The following is an 18,227-nucleotide window of genomic DNA, read 5'->3' on the forward strand; positions in this document are numbered from 1 at the left end:
CTTGGGCGGATAAGGTTAGAGTGACAGAGGTCGGGTCCCATTTCACCCTTGAATTTTTGGACCTTGATATTAATTATGACATCTTACTTATACCGGATGATGTTATTGATGACAATGATGTTGAATGGCTTCGCTGCATTGTGGGTTATTTCCCGGGGTACTCTATGCCTTTTCATGCTGTTTGCTCAATTGCTTTCCATGCATGGGAAGCTGCGGCGTTGGAAGATGTTATGTCCACAGGCACTGGTTTTTACATGTTCAGATTTAAGGATGAGGATGCGGTGCATTTGATCCTTGAGAGAGGGTCATGGATGTTTGGGGGTAAGTCTATTATTTTACAACAATGGCATGCTCAGTTTACTTTTGATAAAAGCCGCATCTCTAAGGTTCCGGTATGGGCTCGTTTTCATGGTTTGCCCTATCCTTTGTGGTGCCACAAAGGACTCTGCATGGTTTCCTCTATGTTGGCTCGACCATTGTCTAGTGATAAGACAACATCAGAGCGGACCCATTTGGATTATGCTCGGGTATGTGTTGAGTTAGATGCAGCAAAGCCTCTGAGACGTCATTTTGAATTTCAGTGCCAGTTATCTGCGGAACCCATTCAGATTACAATGGAATATGAGTGGACCCCCAAAAGGTGCCCAAAGTGCTGTGTTTTTGGTCATGTTTGTCACCAGCCAGAGGTACCTACTGCGGCTATAGCTCAGGGAAAGAATAAGATAGTTACTAGTTTCTAGAGGGCACCATGGAAAGCAGTGCAATCTGAGAACTGCGAGCCTTTGAGGCAGCCAGCCACTATTGATCCCATTAGGGAGAGAGAGCGGGGGACGGAGGGGGATGTTTTAGTGCCATCTACAGTTTCAGTTCCGAGTACAGTTAGAGTTGGGGATGCTTCTTTGGCTTTGGTCCCGCATCAGCAGACTGTTCGTGCTAGACCGTATTATGGGATTTACAAATTGCACAGAAAACACTCAGTCCTTATGAGTTCTGGGAGTAGGCAATCTACCTCTTCCAATAGGTTTGCCTCACTTGTTTTGCATAGTGACGATCTCCAGACACCAGATGCCACCTTATCTGGATCAGTTTCCTTGCCACCCCTGGCAAAGGGGATAGGTCGGGGAAAGCGGGGGATTCGGCTCAAGTGATTTCTTAGCTTGCTTCTATCCCAATTCCAATGATAGGGAGTTGGAATATTAGAGGCCTTAACGGCTTCTCGAAACAACGCTTTGTTCTTAATTGGATTTCTGACTCTTCTTTGGGTTTGATTGGTTTGTTGGAGACTAAGGTTGAGCAGTCTCATTTACAGTCAGTGGTCTCATCTGTTTGTCCTTTGTGGCAGTTTTTATCGAATGTGACAAATTCTATTGCTTGCCATGTTTTGGTATGTTGGGACTCTTCTCTTTATTCTGTGCATAGTCTTCATTGCTCTCTTCAGGAGATTACTTACAGGGTTACTCATGTTTCTGAGGGGTTCTCATTTGGGATTACTTTGGTGTATGGTTCTAATGACCATGGGAATCGCCGCAATCTGTGGGATTTCCTTAGGGATCAGTAGGCAGTGTTTGATTCAGAGGGGCTCCCGTGGCTTGTGTTGGGTGATTTTAATGCCATCTTGGGAGCCTCTGATAGAGTGGGTGGTGATCCTACGTGGTATGGTTATATGGATGATTTTGGCCAATGTATCCATGATGCTGATTTGATTAGGGTTCCTTTTACTGGGCTTCGGTATACTTGGCATAACGGTCAACAGGGCGATTGGTTTATTTTACGGAAGCTCGATTGGGTCTTTGCATCACTTTCTTGGTTCCTTGATCGACCAAGCACAGTTTCAGAGTTCCGACCTCGAGATGTTTCAGATCATAGCTCTATTGTCGTCTGATTTGGTCCCCGCTATGGCAAGGTACCATCCCCTTTTAAATTCCTAAATTTTTGGGCTAATCATGCAAATTTTATGGATATTGCTCAGGCAGTTTGGGACGAGCCTATTGTAGGCAATCCTATGTTCCGTCTTACGTAGAAATTGGGGTTAGTGAAATGGAGGCTAAAAGCTTTACATATTAGGGTTTCCAGTCATATCTCCAGTAGGGTAATTGAGGCTCGGGCTCGGTGGGCAGCAGCCCAGGGAAATTTGGATCGGGACCCCTTTTTTACTGAGTGTATCTCTGAGGAGAGGAACCTTGCCAACCAGTATTTCAGTCTTTGTCGAGATGAGGAGGCTTTCTTTAAGCAGCGGTCTCGTGTTCAGTGGTTGCACTTAGGGGATCAGAATACTAAGTTCTTTCATAAGTCGTTGATCCATAGGCATGTTCGTAATCGTATCCATTTTTTGACTTATGGGTATGTTACTCATATTACTGACAGTTAGGTTTTAGGGTTTTTGGCGGTTGGTTTTTTTCAGGATCTTCTTACTGCCCCTAGTCAATCTCAGATTGCAGAGGCTTCCAGGTTTTTTTCTGGCCGCATTTCTCCTGATATGATTTCTCCATTGACTGCTCCTATCACTGATGATGAGATTAGGATTGCTTTATTCTCTATCCCGGATGATAAATCCCCTGGCCCGGATGGATTCACATCTTTGTTTTTTAAGCGGGCACGGGATATTATTGGTACAGATTTCAGAGATGCGGTGAGTCATTTTTTTGCTATTAATGAAATGTCAAGATGTGTTAATGCCACCAGGATGCCTTTGGTTCCTAAGGCGGAGAGCCCGAGTCGTATGACAGACTTTAGGCCGATATCTTGTTGTAATGTACTTTACAAGTGCACTTCTAAGGTGATTGTGAATCGGTTTAAAGTAGTGCTTTCGGATATTATTGGGGTTTCCCAGTCAGCTCTTGTCCCGGGTCGAAGGATTTCTGATGATACTCTACTGACTTAGGAGCTTTTGCGAAATTATCATCTTGGGGGTACTTCACCTCGATGTGCCCTTAAAGTTGATATTCGGAAAGCTTTTGATACTGTGAGTTGGGATTTCATCCTTTTGGGATTGCGTACTGTGGGTTTTGCAGAGCGTATGGTGAGGTTGATCATGACATGTATCTCTACACCATATTTCTTTGTTGCCTTGAACGGAAAGCTTCACGGTTTTTTAGGTCCTCCCGGGGTGTGCGGCAGGGGGATCCTCTTTCTCCTTACCTTTTTGTGTTGGCTATGGAGGGGTTAGCTGGTATTTTTCGGGAAACCTCTCACAGCCCTGGTTTTCAGTATCATTGGGGATGTAGGCGGGCAGCTCTTACTCATTTGTGTTTTGCGGATGATTTGATGGTGTTTTGCAGAGCAGATGCTTCTTCTGTTAGCTTGATCAAATCAGCCTTGGATTATTTTGCTAAGGTTTCTGGATTAGTGACTAATGCAAAGAAGAGCCAGTTGTTTCTCTCTGGAGTTACAGATGAGGAGCAGATTGGGTTACAGTCTATCATGGGTTTCCAGTTGGGCCAGTTACCGACAAGATATTTAGGGGTTCCTCTAATCTCTACCTGCCTTCGACATTCTGATTGTAGGCCTCCGTTGGAGCGAATTCTCTCTCGGATTAGGCTATGGACGTCGGCATCTTTGACCTATGCAAGCCGACTACAGTTGATAAAGTCGGTCCTTTTCTCCATACAGGTTTATTGGTCCTCCATGTTTCTTTTGCCGGCAGCTACAGTTAGATGGATTGAGAGTATTTTGGCCTCGTTTCTTTGGAAGGGTACTTCTTTGTCCCCTTCTAGTGCTAAGGTTGCATGGTCTTCTGTTTGCTATCCATTGACGGAGGGTGGCCTAGGGATTAAGAGGATCCAAGATTGGAATAGGGCGGCTATTCTCAAACACGTTTGGAGGCTACTTACTAATAGATCTTCTATATTGTCTTCTTGGGCCCGTTCGGTTCTCCTTGTGGTCGGTCCTTCTGGCATATTCGAGTTACTTCTAGGGCTTCATGGGCTTGGAGGAAGATTTTACTTAGTAGGGTTTGGTGCCGGGGTCTTATTGTGACTTGTATTGGAGATGGTAGGGACACCATGTTATGGCGAGATCACTGGCTTCCGCAAGGTCGTCTGTGTGACTTGCTCCCTTTTAGAACCTTAACTTCCACTGGTTTGCCGTGGGATGCTCGGGTTTCAGACATTATTCGGGATGGTTTGTAAGACTTTCCTTCGGGCAGTGCAGACCTTCAGCATATCTGGGACTCTATTCCAGTGCAGCCTTCAGCGAGTCATCCTGACCATCTTGTGTGGAAGGGCCATCCATCTGGACGTTTTTCTATTGATTCAGCCTGGAATGTGTTGCGAGACAAACGAGATGTGAACTCGATTCATCATCTCTTGTGGTTTCCCGGGCATATTCCACGTCACTCTTTCATTCTCTGGCTCACTTCTCTTGGTCGGCTTCACACCATGGATCGGCTCAGCATGGTTCTTGGCTGGGTTTGATTTTGCAGATTTTGGAAATTTTGGTTGCTATCTGATCGAGTTTGATCGGCACGCAAGGTGTTCGACAAAAGGCTGCAGCAAGCCTTGCTGTCTCGCGTGCGTGCGGCCAGCTGCCCAGCGCTGCGGCCAGCGCCTAGCCCTCCATTCGCCCTCCGACCACTTTCCACTTCCAACACCAAAATCTCTTCACCCCAACCACTTTCACAAATCCCCGCTTTAAAACTCTTAAACTCACCAAAATCACAACTTTTTTTCCTCCACCACAAGTGTTCGACAAATGTCGAACAAACCCCACACCCAAATAACACCGTGCCGCCCAACCCAGCCAAAACAGTAAACACTACCTCAACCAGCTCCCAGCCTTCCGGGAATTCGAGGAAATCTTTATGGATGGGGATTTGGAGCCATGGATGGATGACAAGTATTGTTTATCCGTTTTCTCAAAGGTGGCGATATCAAGGAGCCAAGGTTTTTCATCACAAAAACTTCCTTTGGTTTTCTTGACTTGATCTAATGATACTACGGTTGTCTTGCAATTTAATGGCTTAAAAATGCCGAAGTCTAAAAAGGTCTTCAAGCTCAATGGGGATCTTTTGGAGGCCTCGTGAAAAAAAGCCAGCCCTAAGCCAAAAGAGTAGGAAAATATGGGAAAGAGCACATCAAAGTGTCTCCACTTGGGCGGACAAGGGAGAGTGACAGAGGTCGGGTCCCATTTCACCCTTGAAGCTGGACCTTGATATTAAGGATGACATCTTTTAATACCGGAGATGTTATTGATGACAATGATGTTGAATGGCTTCGCTATATGTGGGTTATTTTCCCGGCGTATTCTATGCCTTTTCATGCTGTCCGCTCAATTGCTTTCGTGCAGGGAAGCTGCGGGGTTGGAAGATGTTATGTCCACAGGTACTGGTTTACATTTTCAGATTTAGGGATGAGGATGCGGTGCATTGCACCTTGAGAGATGGTCGTGGATGTTTGGGGGTAAGTGTATTATTCTGAAACAATGGCATGCTCAGTTCTTTTGATAAAGCCGCATCTCTAGAGTTCCGGTATGGGCTCGTTTGCATGGTTTGCTTATCCTTTGTGGTCCACAAAGGACTCTGCATGGTTTCCTCTATGTTAGTCGACCGTTGTCTAGTGATAAGACAACATCAGAGCGGACCCGTTTGGATTATGCTCGGGTATGTGTTGAGCCAGATGCTACAAAGCCTTTGAGATGTCATTTGATTTCAGTTCCGGTTACTGTGAGCCTATTCAGTTACAGTGGAATATGAGTGGACCCTAGGGTGCCCTAAATGTTGTGTTTTTGGTCATGTTGTCACCAGCCAGAGGTACCTACTGCGCCACAGCTCAGGGTAAGAATAAGATAGTTACTAGTTCAGAAGGCACCAAGGAAGTCAGTGCAATCGAGAACTGTGAGCCTTTGAATCAGCCAGCCACTATTGATCCCATCAGGGAGGAGAGACCGGGGGATAGAGAGGGATGTTTTAGTGCCATCTACAGTTTCAGTTCGAGGACAGTTAGAGTTGGGGATGTTTCTTTGGCTTTGGTTCGTATCAGCAGACTGTTCGTGCTGCAGAGGTAATTTCTGCTCTAAATCGGGTCAGAACCTGTTCCCTTCCATTGAGGGCGAGCAAGACGATTAGGGATTTACAAATGCAAAGAAAACACTCAGTCTTATGAGTTCTAGGAGTAGGCAATCTACCTTTCCAACAGGTATGCCTCGCTTGTTTGCATAGTGACGATTCTCAGACACCAGATGCTACCTATCTGTCAGTTTCCTTGCCACCCCTGGCAAAGGGGATAGGTGGGGAAAGCGGGGGTTCGGCTCAAGTGATTTCTTAGCTTGTTTCTATCCCAATTCCAATGATAGGGAGTTGGAATATTAGAGCTTAACGGCTTCTCGAAACAATGCGCTGTGCGGATTGGATCTGACTCTTCTTTGGGTTTGATTGGTTTGTTGGAGACTAAGGTTGAGCAGTCTCATTTACAGTCAGTGGTCTCGTCTGTTTGTCCTTCATGGCAGTTTTTATCGAATGCGACAGATTCTATTGTTGCGTGTTCTGGTATGGTGGGACTCTTCTCTTACTCTGTGCAAATCTTCATTGCTCTTTCAAGAGATTACTTGCAGGGTTACTCTGTTTTGAGGGGTTCTCATTTGGGATTACTTTTGTGTATGGTTCTAATGACCCTGGGAATCGCCGCAATCTGTCGGATTTCCTTAGGGATCAGTTCGCAGTGTTGATTCAGAGGGGCTCCCGTGGCTTTGTTGGGTGATTTTAATGCCATCTGGGGGCTTCTGAAGAGTGGGTGGTGATCCTGAGTGGTATGGTTATAGGATGATTTTGGCCAAGTATCCATGATGCTGAGTTGTTGGGGTTCCTTTACAGGCCGGTATACTTGGCATAACGGCTAACAGGGCGATGGGTTTATTTACGAAAGCTCGATTGGGTCTTTGCATCGCTTTCTTGGTTCCTTGATCGACAAGCACAGTTTCTGAGTTCTGACCTCGAGATGTTTCAGTCATAGCTCTATTATCGTCCGGTTGGTCCCCGCCGTGGCAAGGTACCATCCCTTTTAATTTCTAATTTTTGGGCTGATCATGCAAATTTTAGGGATATGTTTGTAATGCTGACATTATTTGAAAGATGTTTGTGTTGACAATATGTTGAGATTGTGTTTTGTTCATAAGTTTGACAAAGGGGCTTGATTGTAAGGTTTTTTTTGTCAATTTATGAAGATATGTGTGCACATTTGTTTTGATAGTTGCATATTTAGTAGTTTATGCACAATCATGGCCATAATTTACATATGTCCTTACATATTGAGAAATGTGTACACGTTTACTTGGTCTCGACGTATTGCAAATATGTTTGCACATCTTCCTTAGTTGTGTAAACATTTTAAGCTGTGGTTATTTCCTTATTTCTATTCTATCGTATTCAAAATACATGTTTGTTTCACTATTCTCAAAATCTAATCATATTTTATTCAACTCAAAATATTTAGATTTTTATAACCCTCTAGGTTTGTTAATTTAACTAAACACCCCAACCAGCCGGTCGTGTGCCATTCTGGCAACTTCCAGCCACTCTCCGACGGTGGTGGTCGACTACTGGCATTTAATGGGTGGGTGGGGATGTTTTTATTAATTTTAAAACTTTTATTGTAGGGGATGTTTAACTAAATTAACAAATATAGGGGATTAAAAAAATCTTAACAAACACATTTTCAAATTCAAATCTTATCTTTGTAATAATAACCCAACTCAACTTTTTCAAAAATACTACTCAAAATAGTAAAACAAACACACCCTTATTGATCTGATCTCTTATACAAGTGGCGTTTTTGTCTTGCTTATCAAGTTATTTTTCATTCATGAATCTTTTGTGAAAGCTCACTTTACAAGTGTCTGATTGTACCAAAATGGTCCTACAAGTTGGTAGAATTTGTCTGTGGTCCAACAAAAGTTGGAAGAGTTTGTTTGACAGATGTATCAATAAGATTGGCTAAGCAAGGATATATATTTCATCATCTTCTTCCTTACGTTTTCGGAACCCGGGTATTTCATTGTTATTGTTCTCTGAAATTTTGTAGAGCATTTTTACACAATTGAGTTCGCTTAGATTGTTTATTGCTCTTTTATTTGAGGATCATTTATCTTATTAATGAGCTTGGTGGAACGTGGTTTCACCATTATAGCTTGAAGGAGGTACAAGTTGTGGAGATGAAAGTAGATTTCGACCATTGAAGCTTGAGTGGAGTTCAAGCTGTCCAAGTGGATTCTTGGACTCAAGCAAAGTGTAGCAGAACATTGGAGTAATCAGAGGGTGGAGTTAGGGTTGTAGAACAGGGCATTGTTTACATTGTTGTACTTAATTTCGACTCTGTATTGACTTGAAACATGTTTGCTATAGTGGATTTGCCTAATCTAAACATGATTCCATATATGTAGGCTAAAATGGTTTTTAGCCAAACCATGTAAAAATCACTAGTATGCACATTATGTCTTTTATGCTTCATATTGTGTTGATGTTGAATGACCATTCCTCCAAGCATTGATGAACACAATCAACTCATTCCCCAAATGTTTAATGAACTCCTTTAAACACAAACTTTCATAATTGATCCAAAAATGCTTTGATTACTTGTAAATTATAGATCTAGAGTTAGCATCTTGGAAAGGGAGGGTTTAGGGAAAATTAGAATTTTTTTTCCAAATTTTTTCTCTCAACTCGTGGTCGCTGCCGCTACTTTGCCAGCTTTTTCCCGGCGCGTCCGGCATCGGAATCTGGCGATCCAACCTGCTGTGGAAAGCTTGTTCAGCCCTCTTTCTAGTCGTTCCGTCACTGCTCGGTTTGGAGGTCCAAGTCGTCGAGATTTATCCGTTGAATCTGGCAAAAATTGCACTTCTGGATTTTCTTTGCAGTGGGTTTTTTCATTCGGGAATTGCAATGGAGTGCCAATACTGACTCATCCGGGCAAGATCGACAATACCCACATCCTTTTGCACCTTGTTGACCTCGGGTTGCCGGAAAAACCCACTGTTTTTTCGCGGAAATGTGCGGATTGGGTTGGGTTTGTATGCCATTTGGTGGACCTGTTTTGGTGTGATTTCTTGTGATTTTTTGCAGGGTTTCTTCTTGGTTTCTTGCCTGGGTTTGATTTTGCAGATTTCTGGAAATTTTGGTTGCATTCTGACGAGTTTGATCGTGCACGCAGTGTTCGACAAAAGGCTGCACAAGCCTTTCGTCTCGCGTGCGTGCGCCAGCTGCCCGCGCGTGCCCACCCTAGCCCTCCCATTTCGCCCTCCCGACCATTCCACTTCCCAAACACCAAAATCTCTTCACCCAACCCTATTCACAAATCCCCGCTCTTACAAACTCTTAAACTCACCAAAATCACAACTTTTTTTCCTCCCACCAAGTGTTCGACAAAATGTCTGAACCAAACCCCTCACACCCAAATAACACCGTGCCGCCCCCAACCCAAGCCAAAACAGTAAACACTACCTCAACCAGCTCCCAGCCTTCCGGGAATTCGAGAAAATCTTTATGGATTGGGGATTTGGAGCCATGGATGGATGACAAGTCTTTTTATCCGTTTTCTCAAATGGCGATTCAAGGAGCCAAGGTTTTTCATCAAAAAACTCTTCTTTGGTTTTCTTGACTTTGATTCTAATGATACTACAGGTTTGTCTTTGCAATCGTTTAATGGCTTAAAAATGCCGAAGTCTAAAAAGGTCTTCAAGCTCAAATGGGCATCTTTTGAGCCTCGTGAAAAAAAGCCAGCCCCTAAGCCAAAGAGAAGGAAATATGGGAAAGAGCACATCAAAGTGTCCCTCCACTTGGGCGGACAAGGTTAGAGTGACAGAGGTCGGGTCCCATTTCACCCTTGAAGCTGTGGACCTTGATATTAAGGATGACATCTACATATACCGATGATGTTATTGTGACAATGATGTTGAATGGCTTCGCTATATTGTGGGTTATTTCCCGGCGTATCTATGCCTTTTCATCTGTCCGCTCAATTGCTTTCCGTGCATGGGAAGCTGCGGGGTTGGAAGATGTTATGTCCCATACTTGGCTTCTACATTTTCAGATTTAGGGATGAGGATGCGGTGCATTCAATCCTTAGAATGGTCGTGGATGTTTGGGGTAAGTGTATTATTCTGCAACAATGGCATGCTCAGTTTACTTTTGATAAAAGCCGCATCTCTAGAGTTCCGGTATGGGCTCGTTTGCATGGTTTGCCTTATCCTTTGTGGTCCCACAAAGGACTCTGCATGGTTTCCTCTATGTTAGGTCGACCGTTGTCTAGTGATAAGACAACATCAGAGCGGACCCGTTTGGATTATGCTCGGGTATGTGTTGAGCCAGATGCTACAAAGCCTTGAGATGTCATATTGAATTTCAGTGCCGGTTATCTGTAGAGCCTATTCAGATTACAGTGGAATATGAGTGGACCCCTAAGAGGTGCCCTAAATGTTGTGTTTTTGGTCATGTTTGTCACCAGCCAGAGGTACCTACTGCAGCCACAGCTCAGGGTAAGAATAAGAAGTTACTAGTTTCCGAAGGCACCAAGGAGTCAGTGCAATCCAGAACTGTGAGCCTTTGAATCAGCCAGCCACTATTGATCCCATCAGGGAGAGAGACCGATAGAGAGGGATGTTTTGTGCCATCTACAGTTTCAGTTTCGAGTACAGTTAGAGTTGGGGATGTTTCTTTGGCTTTGGTCCCGTATCAGCAGACTGTTCGTGCTAGCAGGGTGAATTTCTGGCTCTAACGGGGTCAGAACCTGATTCCCCCTTTCCTATTGAGGGCGAGCAAGACCGTATTATGGGATTTACAAATTGCACAGAAAACACTCAGTCCTTTATGATTTCAGGAGTAGGCAATCTACCTCTTCCAAACAGGTATGCCTCGCTTGTTTTGCATAGTGACGTTCCAGACACCAGATGCTACCTTATCTGGATCAGTTTCCTTGCCACCCCTGGCAAAGGGGATAGGTCGGGGAAAGCGGGGCTTCGGCTCAAGTGATTTCTTAGCTTGTTTCTATCCCAATTCCAATGATAGGGAGTTGAATATTAGAGGCCTTAACGGCTTCTCGAAACAATGCGCTGTGGCGAATTGGACTTCTGACTCTTCTTTGGGTTTGATTGGTTTGTTGGAGACTAAGGTTGAGCAGTCTCATTTACAGTCAGTGGTCTCGTCTGTTTGTCCTTCATGGCAGTTTTTTATCGAATGCGACAGATTCTATTGCTTGCCTGTTCTGGTATGTTGGACTCTTCTACTTTACTCTGTGCATAATCTTCATTGCTCTATTCAAGAGATTACTGCAGGGTTACTCATGTTTCTGAGGGGTTCTCTTTGGGATTACTTTTGTGTATGGTTCTAATGACCCTGGGAATCGCCGCAATCTGTCGGATTCCTTAGGAATCAGTCGGCAGTGTTTGATTCAGAGGGCTCCCGTGGCTTGTGTTGGGTGTATTTAATGCCATCTTGGAGCTTCTGACAAGTGGGTGGTGATCCTGATGGTATGGTTATATGGATGATTTTGGCCAATGTATCCATGATGCTGAGTTGATTGGGGTCCTTTACCAGGCTTCGGTATACTGGCATAACGGTCACAGGGCGATGGTTTTATTTTCGAAAGCTCGATGGGTCTTTGCATCGCTTTCTTGGTTCCTTGACGACCAAGCACAGTTTCTGAGTTCTGACCTCGAGATGTTTCAGATCATAGCTCTATTATCGTCCGGTTTGGTCCCCGCCGTGGCAAGGTACCATCCCTTTTAAATTTCTAATTTTGGGCTGATCATGCAAATTTTAGGGAATTGTTCAGGCAGTTTGGGACGAGCCTCTTGTAGGCAATCCTATGTTCCGTCTTACGCAGAAATTGGGGCTAGTGAAACGGAAGCTAAAAGCTTTACATATTCGGGCTTCCAGTCATATCTCATTAGCAGGGTAATGAGGCTCGGGCTCGGTGGGCAGCAGCCAGGGAAATTGGATCGGGACCCCTTTTCTACTGAGTGTATCTCTGAGGAGAGGAACCTTGCCAACCAGTATTTCAGTCTTTGTCAGATGAGGAGGCTTTCTTTAAGCAGCGGTCTCGTGTCAGTGTTTGCACTTAGGGGATCAGAATACTAGTTCTTTCATAAGTCGTTGACCCATAGGCAGTGTCGGAACCGCATCCACGGTTTGACTGATGGCATGGTACACATATTAGTGACAGTCAGGATTAGGCATTGGCGGTGGGTTTTTTTCAGGATCTTCTTACTGCCCCAGTCGCCCTCAGATTGCCGAGGCTTCCAGGTATTTTTCTGGCCGCATTTCTCCTGATATGATTTCTCCATTGACTGCTCCTATCACTGATGATGAGATTAGGATTGCTTTATTCTCTATCCCGATGATAATCCCCCGGCCCGATGGATTCACATCTTTGTTTTTTAAGCGGGCATGGGATATTATTGGTACAGATTTCAGGGATGCAGTGAGACATTTTTTTGCTACTAATGAAATGCCAAGATCTGTTAATGCCACCAGGATTGCTTTGGTTCCTAAGGTGGAGAGCCCAAGTCGTATGACAGACTTTATGCCGATATCTTGTTGTAATGTACTTTACAAGTGCATTACTAAGGTGATTGTGAATCGGTTTAAAGTTTGCTTCCGGATATTATTGGGGTTTCCCAGTCAGCTTTTGTCCGGGTCGAAGGATTCTGATAATATTCTGCTGACTCAGGAGCTTTTGCGGAATTATCATCTTGGGGGTACTTCACCTCGATGTGCCCTTAAAGTTGTATTCGGAAAGCTTTTGATACTATGAGTTGGGAGTTCATCCTTTTGGGATTGCATACTGTGGGGTTTCCTGAGCGTATGGTGAGGTGGATCATGACATGTATCTCCACCCCGTATTTCTCTGTTGCCCTGAACGGAGAGCTTCACGGATTTTTTAGGTCCTCATGGGTGTGCGGCAGGGGGACCCTCTTTCTCCTACCTTTTTTGTGTGGCTATGGAGGGGTAGCTGGTATTTTTCGGGAAACCTCTCACAGCCCTGGTTTTCAGTTATCATGGAGATGTAGGCAGGCAGCTATTCTCATTGTGTTTTATGATTTTGATGGTGTTTTGTAGAGCAGATGCTTCCTCGTTAGCTTGATCAAATCGGCCTTGGATATTTTGCTCAGGTTTCTGGATTAGTGACTAATGCAGAGAAGAGCCAGTTGTTTCTTTCTGGAGTTACAGATGAGGAGCAGATTGGGTTACAGTCTATCATGGGTTTCCAGTTGGGCCAGTTACCGGTAAGATATCTAGGGGTTCCTCTAATCTCTACCCACCTTCGACACTCTATTGTAGCTCTGTTGGAGCGAATTCTCTCTCGGATTAAGCTATGGACGTCGACATCTTTGACCTATCAGGCCGACTACAGTTGATAAGTCAGTATTTTTCTCCACAGGTTTATTGGTCCTCCATGTTTCTTTTGCCGGTAGCTACAGTTAGACGATGAGAGTATTTTGGCCTCATTTCTTTGGAAGGGTACTTCTCTGTCCCATTCTGGTGCTAAGGTTGCATGGTCTTCTGTTTGCTATCCATTGACGGAGGGTGGCCTGGGGATTAAAAGGTCCAAGATTGGAATAGGGCGCTATTCTCAAACATGTTTGGAGGCTACTTACTGATAATCTTCTATATGGTCTTCTTGGGCCCATTCGGTTCTCCTCCGTGGTCGGTCCTTTTGGCATATCTGAGTTACTTCTGGGGCTTCATGGGCTTGGAGGAAGATTTTACTTAGTAGGGTTTGGTGCCGGGGTCTATTGTGACTTGTGTTGAGATGGGTAGGGACCATGTTATGGCGAGATCACTGGCTTCCGCAGGGTCCTCTGTGTGACTTGCTTCCTTTTAGAACCTTGACTTCCACTGGGTTGCCGTGGGATGCTTGGTTTCAGACATTATTCGGATGTTTGTGGGACTTTCCTTCGGGCAGTTCAGACCTTCAGCATGTCTGGGACTCTATTACTGTGCACCTTCAGCGAGTCATCCTGACCATATGTGTGGAAGGGCCATCCATCTAGACGGTTCTCTATTGATTCAGCCTGGAATGTGTTGCGAGACAAACAAGATGTGAACTCGATTCATCATCTCCTGTGTTTCCCGGCATATTCCACGTCACTCTTTCATTCTCTGGCTCGCTTCTCTTAGTCGGCTTCACACCATGGATCGGCTCAGCTCTCATGGTGTCATTACGTCCTCCCGATGTGTTTTGTGCAGATCAGCTACAGAGACCCATGACCATTTGTTTTTTAGATGTGACTTTTCCAGTATGTTTGGCAGGAGGTCACTACCAGGACGCTTTCTACATGGCCTACTCTCTCCTGGCTCTCTTGCTTCAGTGGGCTAGTGTTGCATCATTCGACGAAAAGGTGATTTCAGCCACCTTCTTTCCCAGTTAGTCCTTTCAGCCACAGTTTATTTCCTTTGGTTTGAACGGAATAATTGCGTGTTTCGTCAGCATTGTAGCTCCTGCAGAGATATTGTCTTAGCTATTTGTGATCTAGTTCGGCTCAAGATTTTGGGTCTAGCACCTATTTACGAGATCTCGCCTCAGCTCCGTGTGATATGGCATCTTCCTGACTAGCTTTGTAAGGGACCTGCATGCTCTTTTGTGTCGGTTTGTGACTTTGTGTTTGTGGTGAGCCTGCGTGCTCTTTTTTGCCGGTTTGTGGCTTTGTGTTTGTGGTGAGCCTGCGTGCTCTTTATGCTGGTTTGTGGCTTTTTTATGGCATCTTATTGCTTTGTGGGGAGCCTGCGTGCTCTCTTTTGCTGTTCATGACTTTGTGGGTTTTCCCACGTGTTCTTGACTGATAGTTATCAGTCATCCTCTTGGGGTATGCCCCTCGTATTTGTATATTTTTGTCTTTTATACATACTTACCTTATCCAAAAAAAAATCTTGGAAAGCATGTAATAGCCTGTAGTTTTGATATCTACTTCTTAAAGTTTATTAGTGGAGAATAAATTTGTACTTATGAGTAGTCGTTTAGAATGAGGATATTGCTAAATTCAAAATTCTATTCCTGTAAAGTCAGCATATGAATAAATCATTCTTCTAACAGAGACGCTTTTTGGTGTGAATTAGTAAATAAGAGCTTGATGGAGAATCTGTGTGAAGTAAATTAATGGAAGATATTCAGACTTGAGCTCCTACTACAAAAGCTTTGTAGAGGAAATCAATAGATCAAAGCTTGAGTAGAATATTGTCATGCCTAAAAAATCAGGGCTAACAAAAGTTGATGTCAATGAACACCAATCAGAGTTCAGAAAGGCTTTGGGCCGTCCAGAGTCTACCATGTCACCCAAGACAGAAAGAATATAACTGTTAACAACCCAGCTGACTCAAGTTTTGTCTGTGAATGAATTTGGTTTGCACACCTGTCCAAGCCCCATTTAATTTAAGAATATTTCCTAAGTTTTTAGCCAATGGGATGCCAAGAGAGATTTGCACAGCACCAACCCACTTGCAGATATGTAATCCTTACCTTGAGCTTAGCGAATATAAATAGGCAGCTCCCTCTCACAAAATCGGGATCAGACATTTTGAATTCAACAAAGAAAATAGCAAAGACACATTGTGGGAAAGAGACTAGCTTGATATTCTCTAAAAACACTTAGAACACCAAGCACCTGTAACCACCCATATTGCAGTTCTCGACCTCTTGTAATCTTAGCTAATAACCAAGTACCCACTACTATATAAGAAAATAGTGGATGCAGGATTCTCTGAAAGCATCCGAACCACTATAAAACATTTACTGTCTCATTTACTTTTAAGTCTTTGCATGCTACTGTGATATCAGTACTCCATAATCAACTCTCATAATTGTTCACTTGTAATTTGTAAGACTTTCTTAGCACTTTGCACGTGCAACTTCGTTGGTGTCAAAATCAAGCATCAAAAAATATATTTAAAGCAAATGAATAGATTCTATTCATACTTGAGCTCTAAGCAAATAAGCTTTCTAGAGCAAATAAGTAGATCAAAGTCAAATGTAGAATCTAGCTATTTGAAGCAAATTAGTGGTTGTTCATACTGTAACTCTTGACATAAAAACTTTTTGGAGCTGTCAATATATCAAAGCCTAGTGTAATATGTCTAAAACAAATCAATATATTTTGTTCAGACCTGATCTCTTGACACATTTTTAGAGCAAATTAGTATATTAGAGTCAAATGTAGATCTGTCGAAAATAATGTAGAAAAAGAACAATTGGGAAAATTTCAATGTATTGTATTATTAAAAGTTATGAAGCAATTGCTTCGTATACACATATATATACAGAGAGAAAGTGAGAAAACTATAATTAGTTACAATAACTAATGAACTTACTCTAAAGCAACTGTACATGTGACTAACTGATTTTGGTTTTCAATATTTTCTAATACCCTCCCACAAGCTGGAGAATGAATGTTAATCATGCCCATCTTGGACACAATTTCGTGAAATGGAACGACACCAAGTGGTTTGGTATATATGTTAGCTAATTGGGTAGAAGAAGAACATGGCATAAGATGAATGAGACCATTATGAACCTTTTCACAAACAATATGACAATCGATTTCGATGTGTTTTGTTCACTCATGAAAATTTGGGTTTGCTACGATCTGCAAAGCAGACATGTTGTCACAGAAAAGTAAAGCAGGATGAGGATGAGGCATATGGAGATCATGAAGTAAGTAGTTGAGCCATTGTAATTCACAAGTTGTAGAAGCAAGAGCGCTATACTTAACTTCAAAAGAGGAACGAGAGACGGTAGTTTGCTTCTTGGCTTGCCAACTAATTAAGGAACAGCCAAGAAAAATGCAGAAATTGGTGATTGATCGTCGAGTGTCCACACAGCTTGCCCAATCAAAATCGTTAAAAGCTTTGAGAAGCAAAGATGAATCAACAAGAAAGTAAAGGCTAGAGGCAGGATATCCTTTAATGTATCTGAGAACACGATGACCAGCTTGGAGATGAGATGAAGTTGGTTTATCCAAAAATTGACTTAATTGCTGTATTGCAAATGACAAATTTGGACGACCTGCAATCGACCAATAAGGATAGCTACCTGGCAGAGGATCCCCATGATCTTTACTAAGCTTTAAGGAAGAATCCATAGTAGTTTTTGTAGGCTTCGAGCCTAAGAAACCTGAGTTAGACAATATTTCAAGAGCATACTTTAGTTGATACAATGCAATACCTTTGTGAGTTCGGGCCACCTCCAAACCCAAAAAAAAACTTTAAATCCCCCAGGTCTTCAATCTTGAAAGCATCATCTAGATAAGTCTTAACATAATCAATTTTCACCAAATTAGTTCCAGCAAGGATCAAATCATAGACATAAACGAGTATAAAAGCAATAGAGGTAGCTAAATGCTTGACAAATTAGAAGTAATCAAAATAGGATTGATTGTAGCTCAAAGAAATGAGTGCATAAGCTAATTTCGAAAACCATTGTCGACTAGCTTGTTTAAGTCCATAAATGGACTTTTGAAACTTACAAACTTGTTAAGGATGAGAAAAATTAAAACCAAGAGGCAAAACCATATAGACTTCTTCTGTGAGATCACCATGCAAAAATGCATTATTAACATCCAGTTGTTTAAGATGCCATTAATTAGCGATAGCCAATGCTAAAAGTAATCTGACAATGGTGAGCTTGGCAACAAGAGAAAATGTATCAAAATAATCAACACCATCAGTTTGAGTGTACCCTTTAGCAACTAAACGTGCTCTATATCTTTTTATAGAGCAATCAACCTTGTATTTGATTTTATAAACCCATTTGCAACCTATCGTAGATTTACGAACAGGGAGATCAGTGAGGACCCAAGTGTTATTCTGCTCAAGAGCAGTAATTTTAGCTTGCATTGCCTCTTTCCAGCATTGATGTTTAATAGCTTGGGTATAAGTTTTGGGTTCAGATGTAGCAGAAATTGTTAAAGTAAAATGCTTATAGGAAGGAGATAAATTGGAGTAAGAAATGATAGAAGATATGGTGTACCTGAGTGGATATGACTAAGATCAACGGAAGTAGCAAGATAGCAATGATAGTCTTGTAGATTGGTAGGAGTCATACAAGGTCTCTATGAATGACGAGGAGCAAGTTGATCAAATGTAGGAGCAGGGGATGGTAATGGAGAAGTTTGAGCAACTGGTGAAATATTACAATCAGGTAAAAAAAAAGCCTTGAGGTAAAGGGACTGAGGAAACATTTGCTGGTTTAGTAAATGGAAAGATTGTTTCATGAAATGAGACATTGCGAGATACAAAAATTTCTTTTGAA

At 42.9% G+C, this 18,227-nt stretch overlaps 1 protein-coding gene across 1 annotated transcript; it reads right to left on the reverse strand.

Annotated features, from left to right (window-relative positions):
* Positions 1-16,533: 16,533 nt before the first annotated feature.
* Positions 16,534-17,058, reverse strand: LOC116112813 (uncharacterized mitochondrial protein AtMg00810-like). Its single transcript, XM_031398933.1, has one exon. The coding sequence runs from the start codon at positions 17,056-17,058 to the stop codon at positions 16,534-16,536; it is 525 nt and encodes a 174-aa protein (XP_031254793.1).
* Positions 17,059-18,227: the final 1,169 nt, after the last annotated feature.

The sequence above is a fragment of the Pistacia vera genome, unplaced genomic scaffold (assembly GCF_008641045.1).
Source record: "Pistacia vera cultivar Batoury unplaced genomic scaffold, PisVer_v2 Contig67, whole genome shotgun sequence".
NCBI lineage: Eukaryota > Viridiplantae > Streptophyta > Magnoliopsida > Sapindales > Anacardiaceae > Pistacia > Pistacia vera.

Bases quoted from the DNA above. Each gene is read 5' to 3' on its own strand.
- LOC116112813 (XM_031398933.1), bottom strand. From the start codon at position 17,058: ATGGATTCTTCCTTAAAGCTTAGTAAAGATCATGGGGATCCTCTGCCA.